Source organism: Rhagoletis pomonella, unplaced genomic scaffold, assembly GCF_013731165.1.
Source record: "Rhagoletis pomonella isolate Grant_MI unplaced genomic scaffold, Rhpom_1.0 Rhpom_scaffold_00002, whole genome shotgun sequence".
In the NCBI taxonomy this organism is placed as follows: domain Eukaryota; kingdom Metazoa; phylum Arthropoda; class Insecta; order Diptera; family Tephritidae; genus Rhagoletis; species Rhagoletis pomonella.
The window spans coordinates 66,796,564-66,823,524 of record NW_023458556.1 but is presented as its reverse complement, the minus strand read 5'-3'; the positions used below and the strand labels follow the sequence as shown (position 1 = coordinate 66,823,524).

At 36.6% G+C, this 26,961-nt stretch overlaps 2 protein-coding genes across 3 annotated transcripts; one reads left to right on the top strand and one right to left on the bottom strand.

Moving 5' to 3' along the window:
* Positions 1-1,674: 1,674 nt before the first annotated feature.
* LOC118734001 (glycine-rich cell wall structural protein 1.0-like) lies at positions 1,675-2,756 on the bottom strand. The gene has a single exon (XM_036463671.1). It carries the CDS (start codon positions 2,157-2,159, stop codon positions 1,809-1,811), a length of 351 nt encoding a protein of 116 aa, XP_036319564.1. The 5' UTR covers positions 2,160-2,756; the 3' UTR covers positions 1,675-1,808.
* Positions 2,757-2,879: 123 nt separating this feature from the next.
* LOC118734000 (vitellogenin-1-like) lies at positions 2,880-26,061 on the top strand. 2 transcript variants are annotated; one of them, XM_036463670.1, is made up of 4 exons: positions 2,880-3,218; positions 24,542-24,794; positions 24,861-25,129; positions 25,195-26,061. In XM_036463670.1, exons 2-4 carry the CDS (start codon positions 24,545-24,547, stop codon positions 25,879-25,881), a joined length of 1,206 nt encoding a protein of 401 aa, XP_036319563.1. In that variant the 5' UTR covers positions 2,880-3,218; positions 24,542-24,544; the 3' UTR covers positions 25,882-26,061. The 2 variants fall into 2 exon arrangements, with proteins under 2 accessions (XP_036319563.1, XP_036319561.1); XM_036463668.1 differs by lacking the exon at positions 2,880-3,218 and adding an exon at positions 24,198-24,441.
* The last annotated feature ends 900 nt before the right edge of the window (positions 26,062-26,961 follow it).

Genomic DNA, 26,961 nt, shown 5'->3' with positions numbered 1-26,961 from the left:
ATTGATTTTTTTTTTAGCCTAAAACCATCCTTGGGACACGTGCGGCAGGTGGCAGTTTCAAGAAAATCGGTTCAGCCGCTCTCGAGCCTTGCGAAAACTAAAAAACGGCTTTCAAAATATATATTAGTTGAGATATATTATATATTATAATTATATTTTGACAGTATCCGTTGTTTCTGATGGGCGCAAAAATATCTTGCTTAGTGACGAATTCGCCCCTTGATATGGTGGTTGCTCAAAGCTATTTATATTCGAAATTGCATGAAAACTGGAAAACAGGAATCTATAAGCTTATCCAGGCAAAAAGCTACCTAAGTACCGAATTTAAGCAAATCGGACCATAAAGTCGATTTCTTCGAATAGATCGGTCCCTGGTCAACTTCTCGGAAAACATGGGTCATATATTCTAATATATGCTAAAAAAGCTACCCACGTACCGAATTTTAAGCAAATCGGACCGTAAATACGATTTTTTCGAATAGATCGGTCCCTGGTCCACTTCTCGTAAAAAATGGATCATATATGCTAATATATGCTAAAAAGCTACCTGCGTACCGAATTTTAAGCAAATCGGACCGTAAATACGGATTTTAGAAATATCTCGACTGGAGCGCCACCTATCGACATTGGTTTTGTTCTATAACACTCCCAGTGATTATATGCACCTACCGTAAATTTCATTAAAATCGGTTGGGTACTTTTGACGCCTATAAAGGACATACAGACAAACATTCATTTTTATATATATAGATAAAAAAAACTGTCGAATTTCGACCACATAAGGAAGCAATTGGCACTTCACACTTACCAACTGTTTGGCCGGTCATCTCGTATGATTTTTGGTCTGCGTCTTTATTTTTGCCACACAGTTTTACTTTGTCTGCGAATCTCAGTTAGTTTTTTGGAAGAAGTTATTTCAGGGAAGAAATGTACACGGAGGCTTGCCTGCCGATGGGAGACCGCTATTAGAGAAAACTTGATTTTTACCATCCTAAAATCATTAAAAGCAGCTCGACTGTATATAATGTATGACTGTTTACAGTCCAAATTGGTCCACGTGATATTTGCCACTAGAACACCAAGGCCCTTAAAATTTGGTACCTGTTGTGATACCACGCGCGTTAGAACCCTCCTAGACAAACCATCGTGTGGAGTCTCAAGCTCAAGAGTTGCCATAGTTTTACTTCGGCTATGTCGGTTAAACCTAGAAGAATTCTGAGCCCATGAAATTTTGCAAAGTTCACGACATTCGCAGGTGGCTCCTCGTTCCTTCCTATGGCTGTGTATCGGTGCCTTCGGTTCAGCATGGGGAGACCTTTAGATCGCTTTTCATTCAATTTCTGGAAGTTTTGAGACAATTCCAACTGTCCCTTGTTTAATAGCTAAATCCCCAAAAGTATCGATATGGTACTCATTTAAAGTATCGCAGTAAAAATATCGGGTACCCATTAATATCGGCATAAAAGTCCTAAAAATTTCTCTGAATATTGGTCTCGTATGTAGACCGCTGTGGTGTTATGATGGGAAGTACGCAAACTTCCGAGAGTATTTCTGCCATGAAAAAAAGCTTCTCAGTAATTATATGTCCCATTACAGCTGAAGGGGTGCATTTGATTGCAATCGTGTTTTCTTCTTCTAATATCGGGAGTCCAGAGAAATATACAGACTGGCAAATATTTAAATAATCCATCGGAAAACAAATTTTATTTATGAAAAAATATATAAAAACTTTAATTGCTAAAACAAATTCACTACACATGGAATTCGTAAATTCATTCGACCTTGGTTACTGAGTTTTAAAGTCCCTTTTACCACCAACCACTTCCTCCACCATATCCACCGCTCCAGCCACCACCACCGCCGTGACCACCACTCCAGCCTCTGCCACCAGACGACCAGCCGCCGCCCCCGCTGCCGCCGCTCAAGGTAATCACTTTAATGATTTTAGGCGAAGAATAACCGCCACCACCACCATAGCCGCCGCCTCCATAGCCACCGCCTCCATAGCCACCACCTCCATAGCCGCCGCCTCCGTAGCCGCCAGAACCACCCCAGCCACCAGAACCACCCCAGCCGCCAGAACCGCCAGACCAACCGCTGCGTATGAAACCAGCCGAAGCTACTGCCACTACCGCGCACAGGACAATCAGGATCTTCATATTTTCACACACTTTGTTGAACTAACAGCAGCGAAAGAATAAATCGAAAAATTTAACAACGCGTAGAAGTGGATGATTCCGCGAGTACGCGAGTAGCTATAGCCGAATTTGAACTGATATCGAGATGCAAATCGGAGCTGGTATTTATATTCGACACAAAATTGTGTTTATTTTTAATGTGGTTCTGTTAACACGCTTATGTATGTGCATATGTACATTACAAATACAAACTATGTTGATGTAGTGAGCGTCTTATTAGCCGTTGGTCATCAGCTCACTCAAAAGCGGTGGCGTTGAAAAAGATAATTTGGTATATTCGTTAAGAAGCGTACTAGTGTTGCGTATCCGCACGTAGCACAGTAGTTGTAAATTTTTGTTGTTGTTATTGTTTTGGCTTGTTTTATTAAGATTATAATAAACGGATTGTTGAATTGTACAAGTGAACTATTAAACTGTTAACCAAGTACTCGGCCAGGCAGCGATAAGACCGCTAGTAAACTGCTTTGGGGCACTACTAGCAGAACATCATCTCCACACTGGTTACAATCACAGTGACATAGGCATGTATAAGTATCTACACAAGCATATTCCATGTGGCATTGCACATGCGCGGCGATTCTAAATACGCAAGTTTTTGCGAATTCTGCACTGACATTCTGATGCGGTCGACGATATGTTGTTAAACTTTTGGCTGGTAACGAACGTCCTACGTGACTTTATAAGTATATACTTACAAATGCAGGTACATAGTCGTAAGTATTTATGATTCATATTTAGAAGAAGCAATCGAAAATAAGAAAATTCACATCTCAAGAAGTTAGAAGCGAAACAAGAGTTTTCGTGTCATACTCATGTAAAATTGATGCTTACCTATAAAGTTGAGTAGTTTATGTCGCTTTTGAGCGACAATAAGTTGTTGACACCGCCCGGCTTGCGGCTTGCGGCTTGCGGTGGCTACTTATGCCCACTTGTCAATGGTAGACAAGTAGTTACGGCAGATGAGGCAAACAAGCCGCTTCTAGTTTTATCAACAGCGCAACTGAAATAAGTTGATTGTGTGTAAGTAACTTGCAAGTATGTATACATACATAAATAAATAAGTGGTTTGCGTTTTGGGTGTGTTTTTATTTAGCATATGTTGTAGCTGTTTTATGTGGCAACATTGTCATGCGTGACTCATTGCCAACGAAGTTGGTCGCCACCCGCAGCTCCCAGGTGCCCTTCTTACATATGTATGTCTGTTACATGCACATTAGACTGCATCACTCCCCATACAAAAAAAAATCGGTACTGTGTTTCCATTGGAATTATAAAATCTAATATATTTTAAGACCTCCACCAAAATATTTCGGAAAAATATTAAGATTTAAGCGAGCTGGACCGATTTGAAAATACCTCCAAAAAGGCAATTTTTTATGAATAAAAATAGTTTCTTAAAGATGTTTTTTGAAAAGAATCCCCTCAAATGACAAAATGGTTTAAGCTTAAAAAATTTACATAAAAATATTTAAAATAATAAAAAAAAAATTGAAAGGAATCGTAATAATGAGATTTTTGATGCTGTTTTTTAACTTTTTTAAAGATTGGTATAAGAAAAACTTGAATAACTGAACCTAAACTGTTCCGATTTAAACTTGTGAGGTATCGTTGGAAAGGTATTTTCTCACGCTTTTTATTTCTTTCTAATAAGCTCATTCAAAGGATGAAAGAGAAAGGTAGGATAAACGAACATCATTCAAAGTTGAACTAAGATGTGTTGGTATTTGAAAAAAAAAATTGGGACACGAATGACTTTTTTTGCACATATATAAAAATAGTGGGAAAATACCTTTCTAACGAGATTCCATAAGTCTAAATCAGAGTAGTTTTGGCCCAGTTATTCAAGTTTTCCGTAAATAATTATTTGAAAAAAGTTAAAACAGCATCAAAAATCTCATTATTACGATTTTGTTGAAAAGATTGGTAAATATTTTTATGCAGATTTTTTAAGCTTAATCTGTTTTGTCATCTGAGGGGACTTTTTTAATAAGCTTTTAAGAAACTATTTTTATTCCTAAAAATTCCATTTATGGAGGTATTTTCAAATCGGCCCAGCACACGTAAATTTTAATATTTTTCCGAAATATTTTGGTGGACATCTTCAAATATAATAAACCGCAACTTATTTTGCTGATGCAGTCTAATGCACATACGTGGTTAACTAATTGTATACTTCCATGCGTATGTATGTATATGTAAGTTTGGAGTATATTTCCGCACTTAAGTCTTAAATCATTATCTCACCTGAGCTGTAATCAGGTTTATTGCGTCTGCCCGCATCTACGCGCTGCAGCAAAAGAATAGATACTCGCAGAATATAGTGGTGCGGCAATTAAGGGCAGCGGGTTTATTAATGCTGGCTGATTGATGTTCTAAATTCATGTTAACCTTAATATATTCGTAAACATATTTACATACATATGAAGAGTAGAGATTGTTGTAGTCAGTAAGTAAAAGTAAGTTCTTTAACTGGTATTATATGTAATGTCAGTACCGAAATAAAATGTTATTGAAAGTGCTGGAAGGAAGATGACGGCGGGACGCTGGTTGATGTGACATTGGTTACATTTTAAATATCATCAGTGTAAGTACCACTTTGCGTAAAACACGCTTGACTAAAAGTATTTTTTTGCATTGCAACATAAATAATAAAACCAAATTTATATACGTAAACCGGCGCCTCTTTCTTTAACAATTAGTAACCCTATATATAGTTCGAACGTGTTTGCTGGTTGTACATGTACATACTTAAATGTGCAAAAATCGTTGGACCATGTAGTATATTTGTGGCATATTGGAGTACTTAAAAAGTGCTCCTCTGTGATGCAGTAGCGGACCAACTCGCGTCTCCCCAATATCTTATTGTTACCCGATCACTGCTCCTGTTTTAACGAAATGTGATGGAATTTGAACATTCGAATGCCGTCAGAGGCACTTGTGCACAAGGGTATATTAATTTTGTTCACATAACCGTTGTTTGTAACAGCCAAAACTAATCGAGATAGATATAGGCAAATGTATACATAAATGATCAGGATGAAAAAAGAAATCGATTAAGCTATGTCTGTCTGTCCGTCTGTCCGTCCGTCCGTGTACACGATAACTCGAGCAAAAATTGAGATATATCAACGAAATTTGGTATGTAGGTTACCGCTAATCCAAGGTAGGTTGGTATTGAAAATGGGCGAAATCGGACTGTAACCACGCCCACTTCCCATATAACGGTAATTTCCAGAAATACGAAAACTGCGATATTTTAGTAACTACTGAAGATAATTCACTCAAAATTGATATTTACAATAATTTTTAGACGAAAAATAAGAATATTATACATTTTTGGAAAATGCGCGTAGCCACGCACACTTATGGTTACATGTGTATATCTTGGTAACCGCTGCACCAATTTCTTGGCACAGTTGTTGGCCTTGCTACAGCATACAAAATTGCCGAAAATTTTTAAATTCGGACGATAACCACGCCCACATCCCATATAACGGTAATTTAGAGAAATACAAAATCTTCGATAAATCAGTAAATATTGAAGCTAATTTATTCAAAATTGATGCTTGCAACAATTCTTTACCAAGAAATACGTTTATGGTAAAATTTTGGAAAATGGGCGTGTGTATCGGTAACCGTTCCACCAATTTGTACCAAACTCGGTACGGTTATTGTGCTCGCCACACAAAAGCAATTATTGAAATCGGAGTAAAATTGCGGCAGCTTTTCATATAACGGTAAATTTCAGAAATGCTTGAAACTTCAATATTTCGATGTTGAAGGACGCTAATTTACTCAAAATTGATGCACCCCGGCTTACCATCTAGCGGTAGGTTTCGGAAAGGTGAAAAAACATATATTTAGTACTTGCGCCGGGTATTTAATGTTCGGCTCCGCCCGAACTTAGACTTTCTTACTTGTTATTATTACCTCCCTTTTATTAGCTCGGGATGTAACTATGTAATATTGATACTCCTAAAAGATGTAGCGATTTCTATTCTCAAGCTACATACTTGATGACAGTACGAATGGAAATTATAGTAGCGAGGTTTTAGTTTTTTAAACTATAATTTTTTTTATTTTTATTTTAATTTTTATTTTTGGTTTTTACTAGTTACGAAAAAGCATCTGTGTAGTGAAGAAGAAAATTTATTCAAGATGAACATTTGAAAACAAAGTTAAGCTGTAATTGTATAGAAGCTGCTCCATAACCGAAGTCTGCAAAGCGTGAAAAGCCTGAAAGATGCCAAATTTCGAATTTGGTTCAGGCTTTGCAGGCTTTTACGGCGTCGCACATAGGGGTATTTGACCAATTAAGGCGCCCAAAATTATTTGTATGAAAATTTTAACTCAAAATGTTTACAAAATACGTGTTGCGACATTTAAAATTGTAAACGTTTAAAATCAAGTAAATAAAGTGGGAGGACGTCCAATTATTTCACCAAAACAACAAAACTAAAGCTCCTTAAAGTTTGACATCGATAAGCGAGTTGCCGTAGTCCGATTGTAGAAACATGCACACCTACGTGTTCGTCTCGGCGAGGACAATGTTTATGGTTAGGTTAGAATATGAGCTGCCATCTGTTAAAACAATAAATACAATTAAGTTAAAAGAATTCCTACAATAAGGGTATCAATCGAAATGGTTTTGAAAAGGCTTTATTTCTAAACAACAAGTGGGAGGGTTGCCACCTGTTTAAAAACGAAATTCAACTTTAAGGAAATAAGACACAAATTTGTACTATAAAAAAAAAACGTGGCAACTCATATCAAAAATATTTCTTGAATAAAGTTCTTAAAAATACTTTTCATTTGATATCCACGTTAATAGTTTTAGTTAAATTTTGTAGAAACGAAAATAAGTGGCACCCTTAAACCAATATCCTAAGGGATAACAATTACTACATAGAAAAAGAATTGTTTAAGAGCCTTCTTTTAGTATGCACGAATAGTAATATTGTATGTTATTTTTAAACAATGAGCTAAATAAATATAAGATGGCAACACCTGTCTATATAACCTTAAAATTTAAAACACTACCTGAATACAAAATTGTATCGAAATCGTTAGAGCCAAATTTTACTAGAACTTTCCGTTAAGATGTTAATTTTTTCTAAAAGTGCTGACAATTATTTTCTTTCCCTGTAAAGTCTTTAAGTTTTAAATTAACTCTTCACCCCCTTTATTTATTGAACGCTTTTACAGAACACCCTATACATGTAAATAAAAGTTTTTTACAAAAAGAAAAATTACATTAATAAAATTAATTTAAAGGTGAGTGTCACAAAAGCACAAGGTTCCGGAGACTTGCCTATATGTATGTACAATTTTTCCGGGAATAAGTAAAATCTTGGGTATTAATTAAAAAAAATTAACAATTGAATACTTAATGAAACTGATATACAAATTTGTCTACAAAGTTTTGCGTAATTTTAGTACAAAATATCGTATGGGCAACATAAAAAATTATTCATTCAATATTGAAAAGAGTGAAGTAAAGTAAATGACACCTAAAACATTTAATTCATATATAATTGCGTCGCTAAAGGCATAGCACCTGGGCAGTATCGTGAAAGTCATGCTTTGAATTGTCCTCTGACCATTCGCCCGTACTTGTTTCCCTCGATAACAATTTTCTGAACAAACCCACACATTGTCAGCTACACAACTGAAAAACAGAGTGGAACACATTTCGAAGCATAGTTTCTACCACTCCTGACTTGAAAGGAGCTCTTAAAACTAATGAGGATATAACTGAAGCAGTTTAACAATTTAACAAGGGTCTACAAAAAACTACTTTGAACTCGGCCTCTCCCCTACATAACAAAAATCTTACCCCAATCTCGTAAATGTCGAGCAAGTAATTCGCTAAGTAATTCGAGAATTACCGTATTTCCACGACACAAATTAGTAACTCGTTTGGCAGCTCTACTTCTCGTTCTTGGTCTTCGCTATTTATTACTATTTTTTTGTACTGAAAATATCGAAGATGGAGCAAAAATTTAAGTTATCATCAAAATTTTCATTTATATAGAGAATATTTTATTAATTAATTTTCCAGCAACTTGCAAAATTGTCAGCAAATGGGAACAGGCCGGTGAAAACTTCGATATATTTCCGATAAATATTAGATTCGTTCGTCATTCCTATGGTAATTCGATCTGCATTACACGCGTCGTTCACAAGACAAGAAACGGCTAAATAAACTCACTCCAGAACTTAAAGAGAGTTTAAGCAACGAGTTTAATGCTCAAATTACACGCTATATGAGCAATGATGCTTCTGCAGTAACCGACTACTCCCTTTTGAAAGCAGCGGGTAAACTAAAAAGACCCATCCTCTTAAACTCTGCAAAATGAAAGGAGAACAGTTCATGAACCAAAAGTGATATTGAAAAAGCCTACACATTTGCTCGCCACTTAAAAAAGTATTCACCCCACATGATATTGAGTCACCACCCAATACAACAAAAACCGTTAAAACTACCTTGGGTTACTCATATGAAAATATCTAAATTAGAAATAAAAACACCCATTGAAAAGCTAAGACCCAAAAAGGCACCTGGCTACGACTTAATAACTGGCCAATTATTAAAACAACTACAGCCCTCAGGCATCAAGCTTCTGCCATATTCAACGCGGTTCTGTATATCGGTTTTAAATATACCTCCTGAATGGAAAGTCTCACAAGTAAAAATGATCTTAAAAGCGGAATAATGCTGATAAAGTTGAATTATATCGGTATATTAGCTTACTACCCTTCCCACTTATCGAGAATGAGAAGCTTATTCCGAATCACCAATTTGGATTTAGAAGATGGCACAGCACAATAGAAAAAGTTCATAGGGTTATCGATAAAAGTTAGTCAGCATTTGACCAAAAGAAATACTGCACTTCTGCTTTCCTCGACATATCACAAGCCATAGGTAACTAGATATGAAACTCTTTTTCCCGTGAGAGCGCGATCAAAGTGTGTATTTTTATAACATTTTCCAATAGAGCCACTGTTACGAAAACATGTGTGGGCATTTATTGAGAACTTTAGGGTTTCATATTAGTTTTTTTTTAGCGTTTCAATTGCCAGTAAAATCTTATTTACAAATACTGTTTTATAGCAAATCAAAAAATGCAGGCGCAATAAATCCACTGAACTCAAATTGGTAGTACTGCCAACTACGAAAACGAGTTCCTGGGCGCGCTCTCAGATAAAAATGAGAGACTTTCATATCTAGTTATCCATGTCACAAGCCTTCGATCGCGTTTGGCATGATGGGCTTCTTTAGAAAATTAAAAATACCCTCCTTACAAGCTTATATATATATATATTTATATTCCATCCTGCCTGAAAGAGCGCTACTTTTTCGTTAAACAAGGAGTAGAACAGTTTCAACTACAACGCCACAAGGTAGCGTAATGGGCGCAATACTATATCTCCACTACACGTACGATTTGCCAACTGATTACACTGCTATTTTAGAGGATGACACTTCCCCTAATACTAATATGTAGCACTAAATCTGTCCAAGTAACGTTCACACTCAACAGAGGCACCTGCCCACCCGTCCAACTGAACGATGTTAACATAACACAAAGCTATGAAACTAAATATCTTAGAATACACCTTGATAGAAGATTAACCGAAATATTGAATTTGAACTTTTAGAATGATTGTTAACGCACCTCAATTCATTACTAACGACCAACACCATCGGGATCTACCACGATATTTTTACTCGCCAAAAGAGGAAGTCAACAAAAGGTCTTCTTAACTGATTATCCGAGCTTATCTGGAACAAGAAATGGTGCATTCCATAAACGCCAACAAAAAAATTACTTTACTTACTTACGCGAAAGTATGAAGTTCACTTCCAGGCAGTCGTAATTTCAATGACCAGTCACTACGGGACTTTGTAGTCACTATAAACCTGCACTTCTTATACTAGAATTGAATAAATTATAAAACTGCATACCCAGATATTTTCTAGAAACTCTGAATAAAAAGTGCGAAATTATGTTGTAGTTTTGTTGACTTTTCTTAAATTTGTTTAGAAAGCTTTAAACTTGTTGTAAGATTCAGCCGATTCGAAAACGCTCTATTTCAGAAAACTTTTCCAGAACGCCCCATTTCAGAATTTGGTCGAAGAACGCCGTATTTTAGAATTTTATTGAAAGACACCCTAGTTAACCCAGAAAACTTTTCAACAACGCCCTATCCCAGAATTTTGTTCAAAAATGCCCTATCTAAACTGGTTTTTGAATCGTCAGCTGAGATAGGGCGCTTTTCAATCAAATTCTGAAATAGGGCGTTTTGGAAAAGTTTTCTGAGATAGGGCGATTTCGAACTGGCTACCGAGGAAGGTCGATCTTCCACCATGGTTTTTGTTATAGAATCAACTATGTATATTTTTATAAGAAAAAGTCAAGAATAGTCAATAGTGGGCGTCGTATAGTTATAAAAAGTATTATGCAGCGAATCTCATTGGTAAAACAATTAAGTTGATCAAAAATTTTTTGCCCAGTATAATCTTTTACTAACCTAATTTTTGTCTAATAACAAAACACTTTCCAGCTTTGTTATGCTCAGTTGCGGTTGTTTATATTTATTTTATTGCAGTATAGTTAATTTCCATTTCAAATTAACTATGCGAATACACGTAAGCGCAATGTTAAAATTAAGTAATTTTGTGGCTGTAAATTATGTGCAAAGGCCTAACACCATTAGCAGACGCAACAAGCGCATAATGGCAACCGGTGGCAGCAACGGACGCCTAAGTACTTTAAAGTACCAGTATTGGGCACGATAAACACATACATACTATTTAAGAGTGAGAGAATTACGAAATTTTCAAAGCAAAGGCATTCTGACAGGTAAATTATACTAAACGAAGCTGGTAAGAAGCATTTGCTTTGAGACAGATAATAATTATTATAATCACTGAAAGTGAGCGAATATTTTTATTGTTTTATTTTAATGGAAATATATTGGTAACAATTTAGAGATATGTACAAGTTTATGAAAGTATTATGTCGAATTGGACAGAGAATGGAAGCTAAGCAGTCCTTTACACAAGAAACTACTTGGATTTAATGTCCAATTTAAATTTTTACTTCAACTAGCAATATGTTGCTTATTCTAAAAAGCGATTTAATGCTCCATTTAATTAATCGTTATTTATGGCTCTGTTTCTTTATACATTCCAGCTAATCCTATCTCACAGGCAGAATAAACGGAATGCGTTTGAAATATTGGTTACAAATTGTCCGGAACGTTCTAAAGAATAATGGCCTTATTCATAAAAAATAAAATAGGCTTCAAGAACTTTATAAAGTGACATTTTCATAAAAATTTTCGATTTATAAAGCACTTAAAGTCTTCTATATTTTTTATGAATTTGCGGGTAAGTAAAAAAAAAAATGTTTCCAAACATTCAGAATTAAAAAAAAAATCCAGCCTACATACTTATGTATGTATTCATTTGAAAATTTCCAAATAATTGTCTAAAAACAAAAAAAAATAGTAAATATATGTAGTTGGATTTCGTATCTATTAGCACATACTTAAGTTCTGACTTTTATATATACATACCTATGTACATATGTACATAAATAGGTAAATTCATAATTATATAGTTTATTGCAAGGCATTCCCAATTTTATTATGTATCATTAATTACATTTTTACAAAAATTTACGGAAAATTTTTCATCATCGATTATTTTAAACAAACATTTTAGCAAAGTGCATTAGTGTGCCCTACGCTCCATGCAAAAATAAATATCGTTTGTCCTCCAATGAATCATATGACTCTCAGAATGTGTCTATTACGTGGGCCGAAAGGGGGGGTGAAATAACACACACGGCAATAACGCAAAATTGAGATATCTCAACGAAATTTGGTATGTAGGTTTCCCTTTACCCAAGGTAGGTTGGTATTGAAAATGGGCGAAATCTGATTGTAACCCCGCCCACTTCTCATATAACGGTATTTTCGAAAATGATCACAAATATGTATCTCGGTAACCGATTCATCAAATTCAACCAAAATTTTTGCACATTATGACCAAGTAATTTGTTGAAAATTATTCAAATCCGGCTTAAATTAGACGCCCTTCCCGTGTCACGGTAAATTTCAAAAATACGAAAACTCCGATATTTCCAAACCTGAGGACACTAATTTATCCCAAGTTAATATTTACAATAATTTCATAACAATAAATACGACTGTTGTAGTCTTTTAGAAATTGGGCGTGGCACCACCCACTTTATAACTACAAAGGTCTATCTAGATTACCGCTTTAGCGATTTCTACCAAACTTGGTTCAATGACTTCATTAAAGTTCTGAACACATTGAAAACGACGAGCTAAGGGCCACAGCTTCAAATTTGTTATGTTCATTATCTAAACGCTTTGTCGATGACGACATGATTTTTTTTGAACGCGGCAGCGACATCATGAACCTTATCTGTCGCCGGAAAAATAGAAATAGATCTAATCTGGCTACAACCACAGCCGTCGCGTAGCCTGGTCGTCGCCAAAATAATTATCTACACGTACGAGTACGTGTTAAAATAATTTGACAACTGTGGTCTGTAGCTGTGATATCGAATACGTTGAAAGTTGAAACGACGATATTTGATACCTGCGCCGGGCATATAAAATTTGGTTTCGCCCGAACTTATACTTTACTTTTTTATTTTATTTTATTTTATTTATTTTTGTGTTCTCGATGCCTCAAATACTTGATAATTAATAATGATTACGAGATACGAGTTAACTTCGTTGCATAAAATTGCATTGAAAACGTCTCTATTTTTAATACGATTGTAATATCGTTTTAAAAACTTTCAGATATTTCAAGTTTTTACTTTTCGAGTCAATGGGTTTTTTTTTTTAATCTGCTGCTGTATTTATCAGCTACGGTTTGTCACTTTAAAATTATTAAACTACAAAGTTACGAATGCAAATTATTTTGGCGGGATTATATATATGTAAGTAGTAACCCAATTTAGGGCCGGTTGTTCAACGCCCGGTTAACACAAATAGGAGTAGGTAGAAGCTCCTTTTAAATACAACGACTGCTTAATAGATCACATGTTATATGCATGATGTCGAAAGCGTCGATAATGATAATTAACTGGGTGGTAGTGATAACCAGACATTGAACAATCGGCCATTACTGCTTCGTTTTAAAACAAGCAATTATTTTTTTATTTTTTGGTGAGACAACCTAATGCTAATGCATACATACTTGGTGTCTTGAAATACAAAACAAAACATTATTGGTTTATTTCAAGGTCCCTCATTAAGTAAATTATCTTTGTTGAATAAAGTTCTATAATTAATGACACCATAATAAAATTCTAGACTCTATGTGTTTTCATAACTACTCTGATGTTCATTAATTCCGTGATGTTAGAAAGAACTTAAAATCATAAAAAGAATATTTTCCTACAATTTTTTTAAATGCGATCATCTTCGAACGTGAGTGATGGATTATGTATTTCTGGTATGTATGTATTTGTGTACGTTTGCGTTTATTTATTAATGTGCTTTTTCTACAACGAAGTATTTCCCATGAAATTAATGTACAGACGAACACAAACAGTCAAGAAAGATGCTGGGCCAAAATCTAATATGCCCCTAAACAAAAAAGTCTTTAAGTTGAAAAAAATAATATTTCGATTGTATTAATGCAGAAAGAATGCTAAAATATTCGATCTTACAAAGTATGACTAGTCTCCACCGGGGAGGTTCGCCATAATCTCTTCTGGAGTGGCTCATGGATATGGTGATCATTCGTACCGATTTTGGCGGGACAGTACGGATTTTGAGAAAATTGTCTCCCTGAATATTTTTTTAAAAATCGGGACGTATAAGTGTCGCGAGTTTTCATATTTGTACCGATTATGTCGCGATTTTCAGTGTTTTCTTTATTAATTTAAAGAGTCTCCCTGTACTCTGGCCCAACAACAATTTTTCTTACAAACATGGCAGCACTTTCGTTATCACAAAAAACATAGAATATAAGGGAGCCATAAACATAGGCAGCATCCTTATTTTCTATGATCTTTGGTTATGTTTTATTTTGTCAAACTGGTACCCTCCCCATATTGTACTCTATCACTCTTGGCTGAGTTATTTTTAAGGTTTTTATCATTATTTGTTAAGTTTTGTTTTTTCGTAAATTTGGTGCAATTAAAAAAATAATACTAATTTCCTCAAAAAATTCATGGATATGAAAAATATAATTGCAGATACAGTGACAGAAATATAAATAGGGAAGAGACATGATAGCATTCTTCGGCTATTACCCTTTCGATTATTTAATTTTTATTATTTTTTATGAAAAGTGTAGACCGTTATTTAACAAAGACCATGCGAGTCAAAATTTCAAAGGTTGTACACAAGTTAGCCAAGTTCGACAAAGGGTCATCAAAATTATGAGCTTTTGAATCAGATTTTTTAGAAACATTCCGGGTGTTCAGTTTTGTAGCCCATTCAATTCAAAGTGCAAATTTTAAGTAGCTAGGACTTACCGTTGATTTTAGGAATTTTTTTTTGTGGAAGGTGTTGCTCATTTTCTCCATACAAAAAAATGTTCGAACATAGGAAGCATCGTAAACGTCAGTCTCTTTTATTTCTACACCGCTCTAGAAAAAAGTTCTAACTTTCGCAGCCTAGTAGATAATTAGCATCTTACCGTTGTTGCGCACATTTGGCATTACAATCTGCTGAGATTTAAAAATAAAAGAGACTGATGCTTTATATTTTGATGTTTTCGAATGCACCCATACTTTGTATGGAAGAAGTGAACAAAAAAAATAGCCAAAACTCAATGGTAAGTCCAAGCTACTTCAAACTTGTACTTTGAATTGAATAGGCATACTCAGAACAATTCTAAAAAAATCTGTTTAAAATCTTTAAAATTTTTTATCAGCATTTAATAAAATTCAAAAGTGAAACTTTGGTTTACATGTTTTTTTTTCATTTTCATAAAAAAATAATAAACAATTTTTAAACAAAGAAAAGTAGCCAAAACTTGCCAAAATGTCTCTTCCCCCTTTAAATTCCCGCCACCGTATATATTGTTTGTAAATAAAGCCATATACATACCAAATTGGACAAAATGAAAAGAGAAGTCGATTTAACCATGTTTTGTCTGTCCCTCTGTCTGTCCGTGTACACGATGTAATTGCTGAAAGTTGGAATGTGAAGTAGAATTTCGGCATAAAATAAGACAATTATGAATTGTTTGGAAAATGGGTGTGGCTTCAGCCACTTACGATAAAATATGAAACCTATTGAAAATGTGGCACCGTCCACTTACGCTTACATATGTGTATATCGGTATTGGTTTATCGATTTCTACCAAAATCGGTACAGTTATTAACCTTGGAGAAAAAGAGAAATATGTTGAAAATTGTTGAAATGACACAAAAATTGCGCCCACTTACCATATATATACCCAACTCACAACAACTTAACAAGAAATGAAATTACAGATTTTTGTAAAATAGGTATGGCACCACCAACTTTACTGAAAGGTGAAAAACGATATTACTTAAATAAAAGCGCCGGGTATATAAAATTCGGTTTCGCCCAAACTTATACTTCTTTGAATCTGAGCATTCCTCATCTATTCAACCCCGGCTAGGCTGACCCCAGGTATTTCCGCAGAACACTTTTCTGCGTAGAACTTCTATCGAAAAGTGATCCCTAGAAAATATTGTTTGGAAAAACTGGTTTAAAGTATTTAGTACACTTGATGTGAAAGGGACCCGTGTTAGCTTTCCTGAGCCACTCCTCATTTGAGATTGTTTTAGGCCAAAAAAATCGGAGTATTGTTCTAAGAAATCGGTATACGAATACTTACGTGGTATCATAAAAAAAGCTTGATTTATTCGGCAGTCAATGTCTTCGTTGGCCAAGAAATGTAAAATTGCTCCTAGCCTCGAGTCTTTGCTCGGAGAAGGTCACGACATCACAAGCCGGCGCTGGCATACTTAAAACTTTGGTCCTTTTATAGTTGATCTTTAGCTCTGCCGCCTTAGTTCTCTGTGTAGCACGTTGCCCATTTTAGACAGATTAGAAAGGCGGTGTATCAAAAGACATATTGTGCCATTTCTGTGTTAACCACGTATCTAAATTTTTGGGAAAGCTCATATTACCACTTAAAAAAACAGTTTAAGCGTCCCACTATTTGAAAATAAACCAAATATTTAATGTGAGTTCTCACTACTGTTAGTACAACCAGTCTTGTCGAACTACGCCGCGCACTTCAAAGGTCTCAGATAGCTTCTCGTTGTGAAGGACGTAGATTTAATAGCAGCGATGACTTTATCGGGTACTCAAAAGCATTTTCTATGAACACAATCGAAAGCCTTTTCGAACTCGAAAAACATCAAATGGAACAGATCTGTGTAACGTTCCCTTTTCTAGATTTCAAGTTCATTTCCAGTTGGTCTCTCAGTTAATCTGATTGTGAGTACACATTTCCTTTCTGTATTGCATTTTTGACTTTAAACCTTTTTGTAAACAATTAATTATTAAGCAAAAAACATAACAGACTTGAAGGCTCTTATAAAAATTTAGAAGTACTGTTAGTTTACTCATTATTCAATAATCGAAACTTGACCAATTTCGAAAGTTATCGAAAGTGGTTTGCGTGGTCCAAAGTTATCCGGTAACACACATAAAAAACAATATTCCAAAGAATATCCTCCGCCTTTTTTAATTAATTCAAAGAAACTCGAAGCCTAATGGCATTTAATATGGAAATGCCTTTTTTACTATTTCTTTCGTCTTAAGTAATATTCGTTCTAAATGTGAACCAAATCGGACCACAAACCCCGTAGGTTTCCAAATATCTCGACACCCGCGCCGTCTAGCATTGCAATCATGCCCTGAGCTAAGTTTAAAGTCTCAAGGCTGTAGCTTATCGGAAAGTTGATTAAAAATTGATTGCAAGATTTGACCACACACAGGTGAAGCATAATAAAAGCTTGTAAAAACAATCAACATTAAAAAGTGGCGGTAACAAAATTAAGATAAAGAAGAAAATGAAAATACATAATGAGAAATTCATATCGCTAGCTCAGAGCGAAAAGTTGCTAACTCCCATTTTAAAATTTTTACAGTAGAGGAAAAAAATTTCTTATAGCCATTTTCTTCAAGTATTTCGCAAAATTTTTAATACAACATTTTGCCGGCTTAAAGAAAAGCGCAACTCCATACGAATCAGAGGGATTCGATCTTTGTTAAAAGATTTCGTACTATTTTGGCCTTATTGGATTTTCGGTGCTTCTTTTGGACTTAGCAAATTTCCCTTTCATTGAATATAACCGGGAATAAATAAAACAAATATTTTTATCTTTTTTGAAACAATGCATTTTAAATTTCTCCAGCCTCCTGTATCTAAATATGTATAATAATAATAATAATAGATTGGCGCTTACACATATGTTAGTGTTTGGCCGAGCTTCTCCTCCAACTGTGGCGTGCGCCTTGAAGTTGTCACACAAAGCGGAAATACAGTTTTACGCCGACTCCGAGCGGCGATTGTATTTTAATGAGAAGCTGTTTTTCATGGCACAAATACACTCGGAGGTTTGCCATTGCCTGACGAGGGACGACCGCTGCTAAGAAAAAACCTATTTTCTACTTTTTTTTTTTGCGATGTTGCTTTGACCAGGGCTTGAACCCAGGCACAGCGGAGTGGAAGCGCGCACTGCTTACCACTACACCACAGCGGCCAATATGTATAAGTTTTCATAAAAATTGGACTTAGCAACTTTTTACTCTTAGCTAGCGATATATATGCATACATATGTATGTACTAGTGTACATAAGAATTAAGGTAACTGAAGGGGTAAAAAAATATGATATATTGTGGAACGATTTTCCGTCATCCCTTGTCGGAAACACAAACAACCAAAAAGAAGTAAAAAAATATATTAAAATATATACAGTCATCAAAAATTTACTTATGGAAAGTTATCAAATGATCAAAATTTATAGAGTAATCGAAGTTTATTGTTATCGAAATAGATCGGGTTTACCACATATCATATCCATGTGGCCCCCAGGGGTCCACGGAAGACTCGACGGGGGTCCACGGTGACGTGAACAAAATATGGGGGTCCATGAGTTGTAAATGGGGGTCCACGAAAATTTATCTGGTTTCGATGTAAAGAACCAAAATGATTGCTTGGTAGCCTTTTTATTTAACTTTAATTTTTTTAAGTGGTGTATAGTGCTCTTGACGCACTGCTGCACTTACCGTCACTTTGTGTTTTCATACAATGAGTATGCTGGTATGACAATGAGTGAGGCGCGGCGAAAATTTCTGGCGACAGAGATTTAAGCAGTTGTGTCTTTTCAATGCTACAGGATAGTACGCCACCATTACCTTTGTTGAAGAGATTCTATAATGTTGAGTTCCCTGAGACTGAATGCTGGTTTGATTCCATCACTGAGACCGGAATCACACTTTGTCGAATCTTCACTGACGGCTCCAAAACTGACTCTGGGTCATGATCTTGGGTCTTTTTCGAGGTTAATGGAGATAAGCTTCACTTTTCTGTAGGGGAATATCTTCGGTCTTCCAGGCTGAGGTAATTGCAATACTCAAAGCCATGGACTACGTGGTGGAACATAGGTGGAGGGGAAGGAGTTTACGTGACAGCAGTGATAACCAAGCTGCACTTAATTGACCAGCCCTCTATTTAAGTACTTCCAAAATAGTTCGGTAATGCAAGTCTCGACTAAAATATGATGGTTAACATAACGAGGTTGTTTTACTCTGGGTGGCAGGTCACTCTGGAGTACCTGGTTATGAGACATCTGATCATTTGGCCAAAGTTGCCTCAGACCAGGTATTCCTCGGTCCGCAACCAGTTTTAGTACTCCCACATTCGGAAATCGAATCCACCATCAGAAACTGGGTTAATACTTCGCTCAGAAATGACTGGAGGCATCGAGGGGATGCAGGTGTGCAAAATTCATGTTGCCTTCAATCTCACACGGCCTATCAAAGTTTTTACTCTCACTGAGCAGATGACACGGCAGACAACTTACTGGACTGCTGACTGCTCACTTCACGTGGCACAAACACCTGACTGTGATAGGCGTAAATAACAAGTCCATTTGCCCATCTTGCCTTGAAGAAGATAAGACCGTGGAGCACTTTTAGTGCTTCTTGCTTGCTTGGTTATTTGCCATAGATTTTTTTGAACTCGTTCTTTTCTCTATTGTCAGTTTCTGAATTAAAAACTTGGCGTAAGAAGCTTAGCCGTTTTGATGTTTTAGGTTTTGTGTTTTAAAAATGTGATAAATATTTTTCGCCTCACTTTAAAACTGGGGGCGATAAAAATAAAAACGATGCCATTAACACAAATAAACTATTTTACCTATACTCCACGTGCAAAATCATGAGGGAGCCGAATATTTGATGAGTTTATGGTGAAGATAATGTAAATAACGCTAGCGCTCGCAGTGCTCTTAAAAATATAACTTCCGAGCGAGAGCGTATTTTGATGTATTTACGAGCTCCATTTTTAAAACCTACAAGTGTTTACATTATTTGTGTAAATAGAACACGAGACAATATTCTACTTTTTATTTTGGCCACTCTGAGTTTAGTTTTTGAATTCACCCGCGATGCAAATGTACATTGCTAGATCTAAATTTCACATTCAATTTTTTTACGAGCTTTGGGAATATTTAGAAATGTATCAGCAGGGGTTCCACCGAAACCAGTAAATCTTTTAAAGGGGTCTACGAGAAAAAAAAAAGATTGGGAACCTCTGTTGTAGATTCTTTAATTTGAGTAGTGTTTCATTTGCTATTGATGTATTACTTCGCATATTCTTTTTCTTCGTACTCGTTCCCGACTTGATTTTTTCAAATTATTAGGTCTTTTTGTTAATTGGCTAATTGTATTTACATGCGAATCTTCAAAAAAAAAGTTATTGAAAACCATCTTTGAAACGTTTGCGTATGCCTCCAGCACACATGTGGTATAGAAATTACAATATTAAAATTGTAGTTTGCCGTTGCTAGGTAGCAACTACAATAAGGGTTAGAACTATGGCAAGCTTAAATTGGAGTAAATGGCATGAAAAATCGTCGCAGAAAATAAAGTTCCGTAGTAGATTTTTTAAAGGTCGTTCGTTTACTGGAGAACGTCATAAACCAAAGAGACATTTTTTTTTAGTTAAGTATGCAAAATGGCTACCGATTCTTATTTTAAGGAACCAAATGGATTTTTGATGACATAGTTATCATCTACTATTTCAAGCAAGTGTGGCATATTTTAGCGAAAGAGTGGAAAAAACTATCTTTAAAATGACGTTTCAACTATTATTATCGTGGAAAAATCACGAAAGTTATGCCATTTCCCAGAAACAATACCTTTAAGAGGCATATTTATGTTTAGATATAGTATGTGCTACATAAAAATACAATTTAGTAATACTATTTATATCATACCTTAAAAATTACCTGAATTCATCGCTTCGTGTTTGCATAAAAATAAAAACAATTCTAGTTTTGGGTTTTTTTTTGAGTTTAGATATTGCAAACTTTATTATTTTGGAATGAAAAATGTAGCAGATCGTAGGTAAAGCGGAGTAGCGTAGTAAATTTTAAATTTTCTTGAAAACCATAGTAAATCTACTGCAACAACAAAATACACAGAAATTGTTTTTTTATTTTTCTCTAATAGGCACTGCTACCTGTTTGATATGCCTTGAAGGAGAGCGTGTTTACATACGCTTTTTTGTATGAAAGATTTTATTACCTCAGAGGTTGAGATCCGATCATTGGCTCATGAAGAAATTAACGGTACTCCTAAATTTTTGTATGAGAATTGAAGTCGGTTATGTATTTTGCTTAAAAATGACTTGTTTTACATTTCGGATTCTGCTTTTAATTATTGTACTTAAGTATGTTTTTGATTGACCGGATTAAGTGATTGAATTTTATTTAAAAAATAAGTACTTATATTATCCGTGTTGGTTTAACGATTTTGACAAAAAAAAAAATAGAAAGGTATTTTTCTGCAGATGACGAGAGTTTTTATGGTTTCCAAAATTGCTGTTTTTTTGATTTTTTTTTTTTTTTTTTGCTTTAAAGACGTAGACGAACGCGAATATGAAGACAAATACGAAAACGAAAGGAAGACCAACCACAATCGAACGAGAATACAGGGACGATTCGAAGACAATTACGGAGGCGGAAACGAATACGAGGACGATGACGAATACTAGGACGAAGACGATTACGAGTGGAACACGACGAATACGACGACAAAGTCATAATCGAACACACACGAAAACCAAGATGAACACGTAACCGAATGTGAAGACGAACTAGAAATGAATCGAAGAAAGGGTAAATTTAGTGTTTTTTTTAAGAATTTTTATGTTTAAAATTTTGTTTTTCTTCGTGCTTTTCTTGTTTCAGATTAAAGAAGTCACATGAAAGGGAGTCGCTCTGTCTGAAACCCCGTTTTGTGGCGAACGGCTCGGAGAGGTCTTTCCCAATTCTGACGGAGCTGGTGGTACTGCTCAACGTGATTTTACACAGCCGTATGAGTTTTGAGGGGATGCCAAATTCAGATATAGCGGCGTATAAGCAACCCCTTTTAGTGCTGTCAAAAGCGCATTCAAAGTCGACAAATAGGTGGTGAGTGTCGATCCTTTTCTCGCGGGTCTTTTCCAAGATTTGGCGTATTGTGAATACCTGGTCTATGGTGGATTTGCCAGGTCTACAGCCACACTGATAAGGCCCAATCAGTTCATTGACGGTGGGTGTCAGTCTTTTACACAGTACGCTCTATAAGAACTTGTAAACTATGCTTAGAAGGCTGATCCCGCGGTAGTTGGCGCGATTGGCGGGGTCACCTTTTTTATGGATTGGGCAGAGCACACTTAAATTCAAGTCGTCGGACATGCGTTCATCTGACCATATTCTGCACAACAGTTGATGTATGCACCTTATCAACTCCTCGCCGCCGTACTTGAATAGCTCAGCTGGCAGCTGGTCAGCTCCAGCAGCTTTGTTGTTTTTCAGCTGCGTTATTGCTATACGTACCTAGTCATAGTCAGGCGGTGGAACGTCGAATCCGTCATCATCGACTGCGAGCTCGGGTTTCTCCACAAGTTTCCGTGCTGCTACCATTTAGTAGGGCGGAAAAGTGTTCCCTCCATAACTTAAGAACGCTCTGGACATCAGTTACTAGGTCGCCATTATTGTTCTTACAGGAGTACGCCACGGTCTTGAAACCTTCCGTAAGTCGCCTAACTCTATGGTAAAATTTACGGGCATTCTTCCTGTCGACCAGCATTTCAAGCTCTTCGCACTCACGTATTTCGGCCTCTCTCTTCTTGTTGCGGCAAATACGTCTCGCTTCCCTCTTCAGATCCCTATAGCGGTCCCACATAGCGCGCGTTGCGCCCGATCGCAGCGTGGCCCTGTAGGCGGCATATTTTTTCTTTGCAGCTTCCTGCACTCCTCATCGTACCAGTTGATCTTTCGGGCTCGCAGGAATCCGACTACTGTGGTTCCACTGCTCGCATATGTCGGTTTGTTGAAGAGTGCTCTCTGAGAGCAGGTGTGAGAGTCGAGTAGCGAAAGCAGCTTTTCGACGTTAAGCTTTCCTTGCATATTTGGGCGCACATTTTTTGCTGCACAGAGGCGGGTGCGTATCTTGGCTGCAACAAGATAGTGGTCCGAGTCGATGTTTGGACCTCGGAGCGTGCGTACGTCTAAAACAATGGAAGCGTGCCTTTCGTTTATCACAACATGATCGATTTGTTTTCTCGTTTTTCGATCCGGAGACAGTCACGTAGCTTGATGGATCTTTTTATGCTTGAACCTAGTACTGCATACTACCATGTTTCGGGCCCCGGCGAAGTCGATCAGCCTCAATCCGTTGTCGAACGTTTCGTCGTGGAGGCTGAATTTTCCGACGGTGGTTCCAAAAATCCCTTCCTTGCCCACCCTGGCATTGAAGTCGCCAAGCACGATTTTGATATCGTGGCGGGTGCAGCGCTCGTACGTGCGCTCCAAGCGCTCATAGAAGAGACCCTTGGATGCCTCATCCTTCTCTTCCGTCGGGGAATGGGCGCAGATGAGCGAGATTTTGAAGAATCTCGCTTTGATGCGGATTATGGCTAGACGGAGTCTCTCTCTCGGCGACGGAGTCTCTCTCCCACCACAAATCCAACTCCGAATTTGTGCTCCTTTACATGGCAGCTGTAGTAGACGTCGCCTTTAACTTGCCCCGTCCAACGCATTTCTTGGATGGCGGTTATGTCAGCTTTTGTCCTTACGAGGACATCAACCAGCCGGGCAGAGGCACCTTCCCCTTAAGGGTCCGGACATTCCAGGTGCATGCGGCTCCTCTAATTCAGCCATTTTTACAGAGTTTTTAGTAAGCTTAGAAATTACTTTAAATACTTCGCACATAAACGAAAAAAGCAACAAAATTATGTAAGGACATATTTATGTTTGTACCAGAAAAAAACATGTTTAATACTTGTCCTTGAACGTTAAAGTTTTTAATATGTTTAAAGAGCAGTGCGCTCGAATACAGGGAAATTAATGCAAATTATTTCCAATTATATTTTACGAGTAAAAACAAATTTTTTTAAGTCAACTAGATACTTTTTTAATTGCTTTCCATGAAATGCCTAATTGCAAATAAGATTTTTCTTATCACACACACATTTTTTTTTTTTAGCTAATTTCCCAATGCTTGGTGCTTGAACAGCTGTATAATTGTGCCTACAACTGATTACATACGCAGGCATTGCTTTTAAAACACGGGACATATCGTCGGTGATACTGCAAAACGGTCTATGTCTATTAATACCCTTGACACTTAGATGGTCTCTTACTTGCACCGGAATGCATCTGCAAATCGTTATACCCTAGCAAATGAATGACAAAAAATGTCTACCTTTGGCTGATGAAGATGAACGATTGCTAGAATCGATCAGATAGAGATAACAGATCAATTAAGCACCCGAGGTAATAACTGACATAGAACATTTTGCAGTATCACCGACGATATGCACATAGATAAGAAAGCACGTTGCACTTCTTTTGTTTTGCTCCATTTTTATTACACCAAATACGTACTTAGTTTCTGTATTTAATGGGTTCCTTTGACATCCCGGCTTACGTTGGAATTAGCAACAATAAAGGCGAAATTTATGCAAGTTAGCTTGTGAATAATGTAAGCATTTCAGTATATAAATGGATGGTCATTGCGAAAGCCGCACGTATAAAATTTTTGCGCTTTTGAACTTCACTTACAACTTCTAAAATAATTCCAGACAATGAGAATCTGCCCACTGCTGGTGAGTATCACTGCCATAAGTGCCTGCTTTGCAGCAGAAATACCGCTAGATGGCGCTCATGCAATAAACGTATCCTTGCCCGATCTGCTTCAATCGGCTGGAGACATCGCGACTGGGTTGGTGGATGCGTTTGGAAATCAATTGACACCGAGTTATTTCTTCAATTTTGTTGGCAACCTTGTGCTTGGATTTCCAATTCAATTCGCCTCATTAATCATAAGTACCATATGTAAGTAAAGAGGTTTCGTGTATTTTTGAGAGACACTATTTAAATACTTTTACTATTTCATTTCAGGTGCTGCCGTTTTAACTGAAGATGGCATTAATCCTGATCCAGCTGACGTTCCCAGCACGGACGATATCTCTATTCAATTCCGCACAGCTTGCGATATAAAGACATACCGACTGAAGGATTTGGCAACCATAGTGGATGACCCTGACTTTGATGCTAGCAAGAGAGTTGTTATAGCTGCCTCCGGCTGGCTAACAAATGCCAACAAGTCTGATGATGTGCTTGAAGGTCTGGGGAAAGCTTACCGCTGTCGTGGTGATACAAATTTCTTGGTAATCCGAAAAGTTTATAAGAAAATTTCGTTCTCTGACTTCCTTTTATACGCTTGCGTTGACAGGGCATTGATGTTGGTCGTTACATTGAAACACTTTACACTTGGTCATCTTTAAACACAAAAAATATAGGCGAACAAGTTGCAAATGCTTTGGTTGATTTAACCAAAGTTGTGCCACTCGAAAACTTCCACCTGATGGGTCACAGCTTGGGCGCACAAATTGTTGGTGAAACAGCTAGAAAATTTAAACGCTTAACCGGCAAACAAATACCACGTGTCACTGGTTTCGATCCTGCCGGGCCATGCTTCAATTATGGTCAAAAGCTAATTACACTTTCGACAGGCGATGCCGATTATGTCGACATTATTCACACCGATCCTGGTATAGCCGCCCAGCCTCGGGCTACGGGTGATTCGGATTTCTTTGTAGGAGGTCGTTTTCCCATACAAAATGGCTGCTTGGAGCCAGTTTGTTCCCATCAACGTTCTTGGCAGTACTATGTGGAGTCTGTGTATCCGGGTAATGAGTACAATTTTCCTTCTAAGCGTTGTGATTCGCTGCTGCATTTAGAGCAAGGGCGTTGTGTTGGTAAAGACTATCCTATGGGTTATGCTGTGCCGAAAAATTTGAAGGGTTTATTTGTCTTGAAGGTTAATCCTTCAGAACCATATGGAACGAATTCTTCATCCAGTTACACAAGTCCAAGTTCGGAGTGCGGCAGTTGTGAGTCTATTGGTTTTTCCAACTAGTTGGAATTAAATCAAGATTCCTCATATTATATGCATATGTACGATCAGTCTATCTAAAAAGCTTTTATTTTTTATTCATTCTGGAAATGTTTCAAATATGTACTTTTAAATTTGAGCAAATTGTTAAAATGTTTAGGTTGCAAATGAATTTTTAAGAAAACTTGAATTCAAATAACACCGCACAACCGCATTTTCTGATAATAAAATAGGTTATGTTATCTACATGATACTAGCTTAATTTTAAATGAGAAATTTCACAGCGCTCAAAGTTGTCCATGTATTTTGTATGGGAAAAACAACTTCTCGTAGAAATGGTATAAAGTTTTTGAAAATAAATATTTTTCGATCGAAAAACTGTGGTTCTCTCCGGGAAACTTCCAATATAAATATCCAATCGTATAATTAACAATCTTTTAATATTAAAGATTTTTCATTGGTCCCCCATTGCATTTTCTGGGGGTTTTGGAGGACCTATAAAATATAGTTTCGATGAAAAAGTGGTTAAAGAAACAATTGGGTATTATTACTGGAAATCTCCTGAAGATAAGAAAAGTTTTCCCATCGAAAAATATTGATTTTCAAAAATTCTACACCATTTCTACGAAAAGTAGTTTTTCACCACATAAAAGACATGGGAAACTTTGAGCACTTTGAGCAGTCCCTAAATTTTTTATATTTCAAATTAAAAAATAGGGGTATATTTTTTCGGTATATAAGAATCCTAGGGGGTGGCGGCATTAAAAATCCGACCTTACTTTTTCACATACATTTTTGACCCAGTTTAATGTACATATGTATATTATAAAAAATTCTCTGTGCCAATACTTTTTCGCGCCAGTGGGGTAATCTAATTTTAGAGAGCAGTTGTGAATGTTTCAACAATAGTCAACCATCATGTGTACGTTTCAGGCCTTGCTAGCGTTCCTCCATAGTACGAAGATGAAAGCTATAAGTCGTGAAAAAGAGCTGCCAGAAAACAAATGAGGGTATCAGCGTAGAGTAGAAACAGCGACGTCAAATGAGTAAACATCTTCTGTCAAAAGTCATTCATCAGGCCATAAGTGCAATTTTATTGGCCAG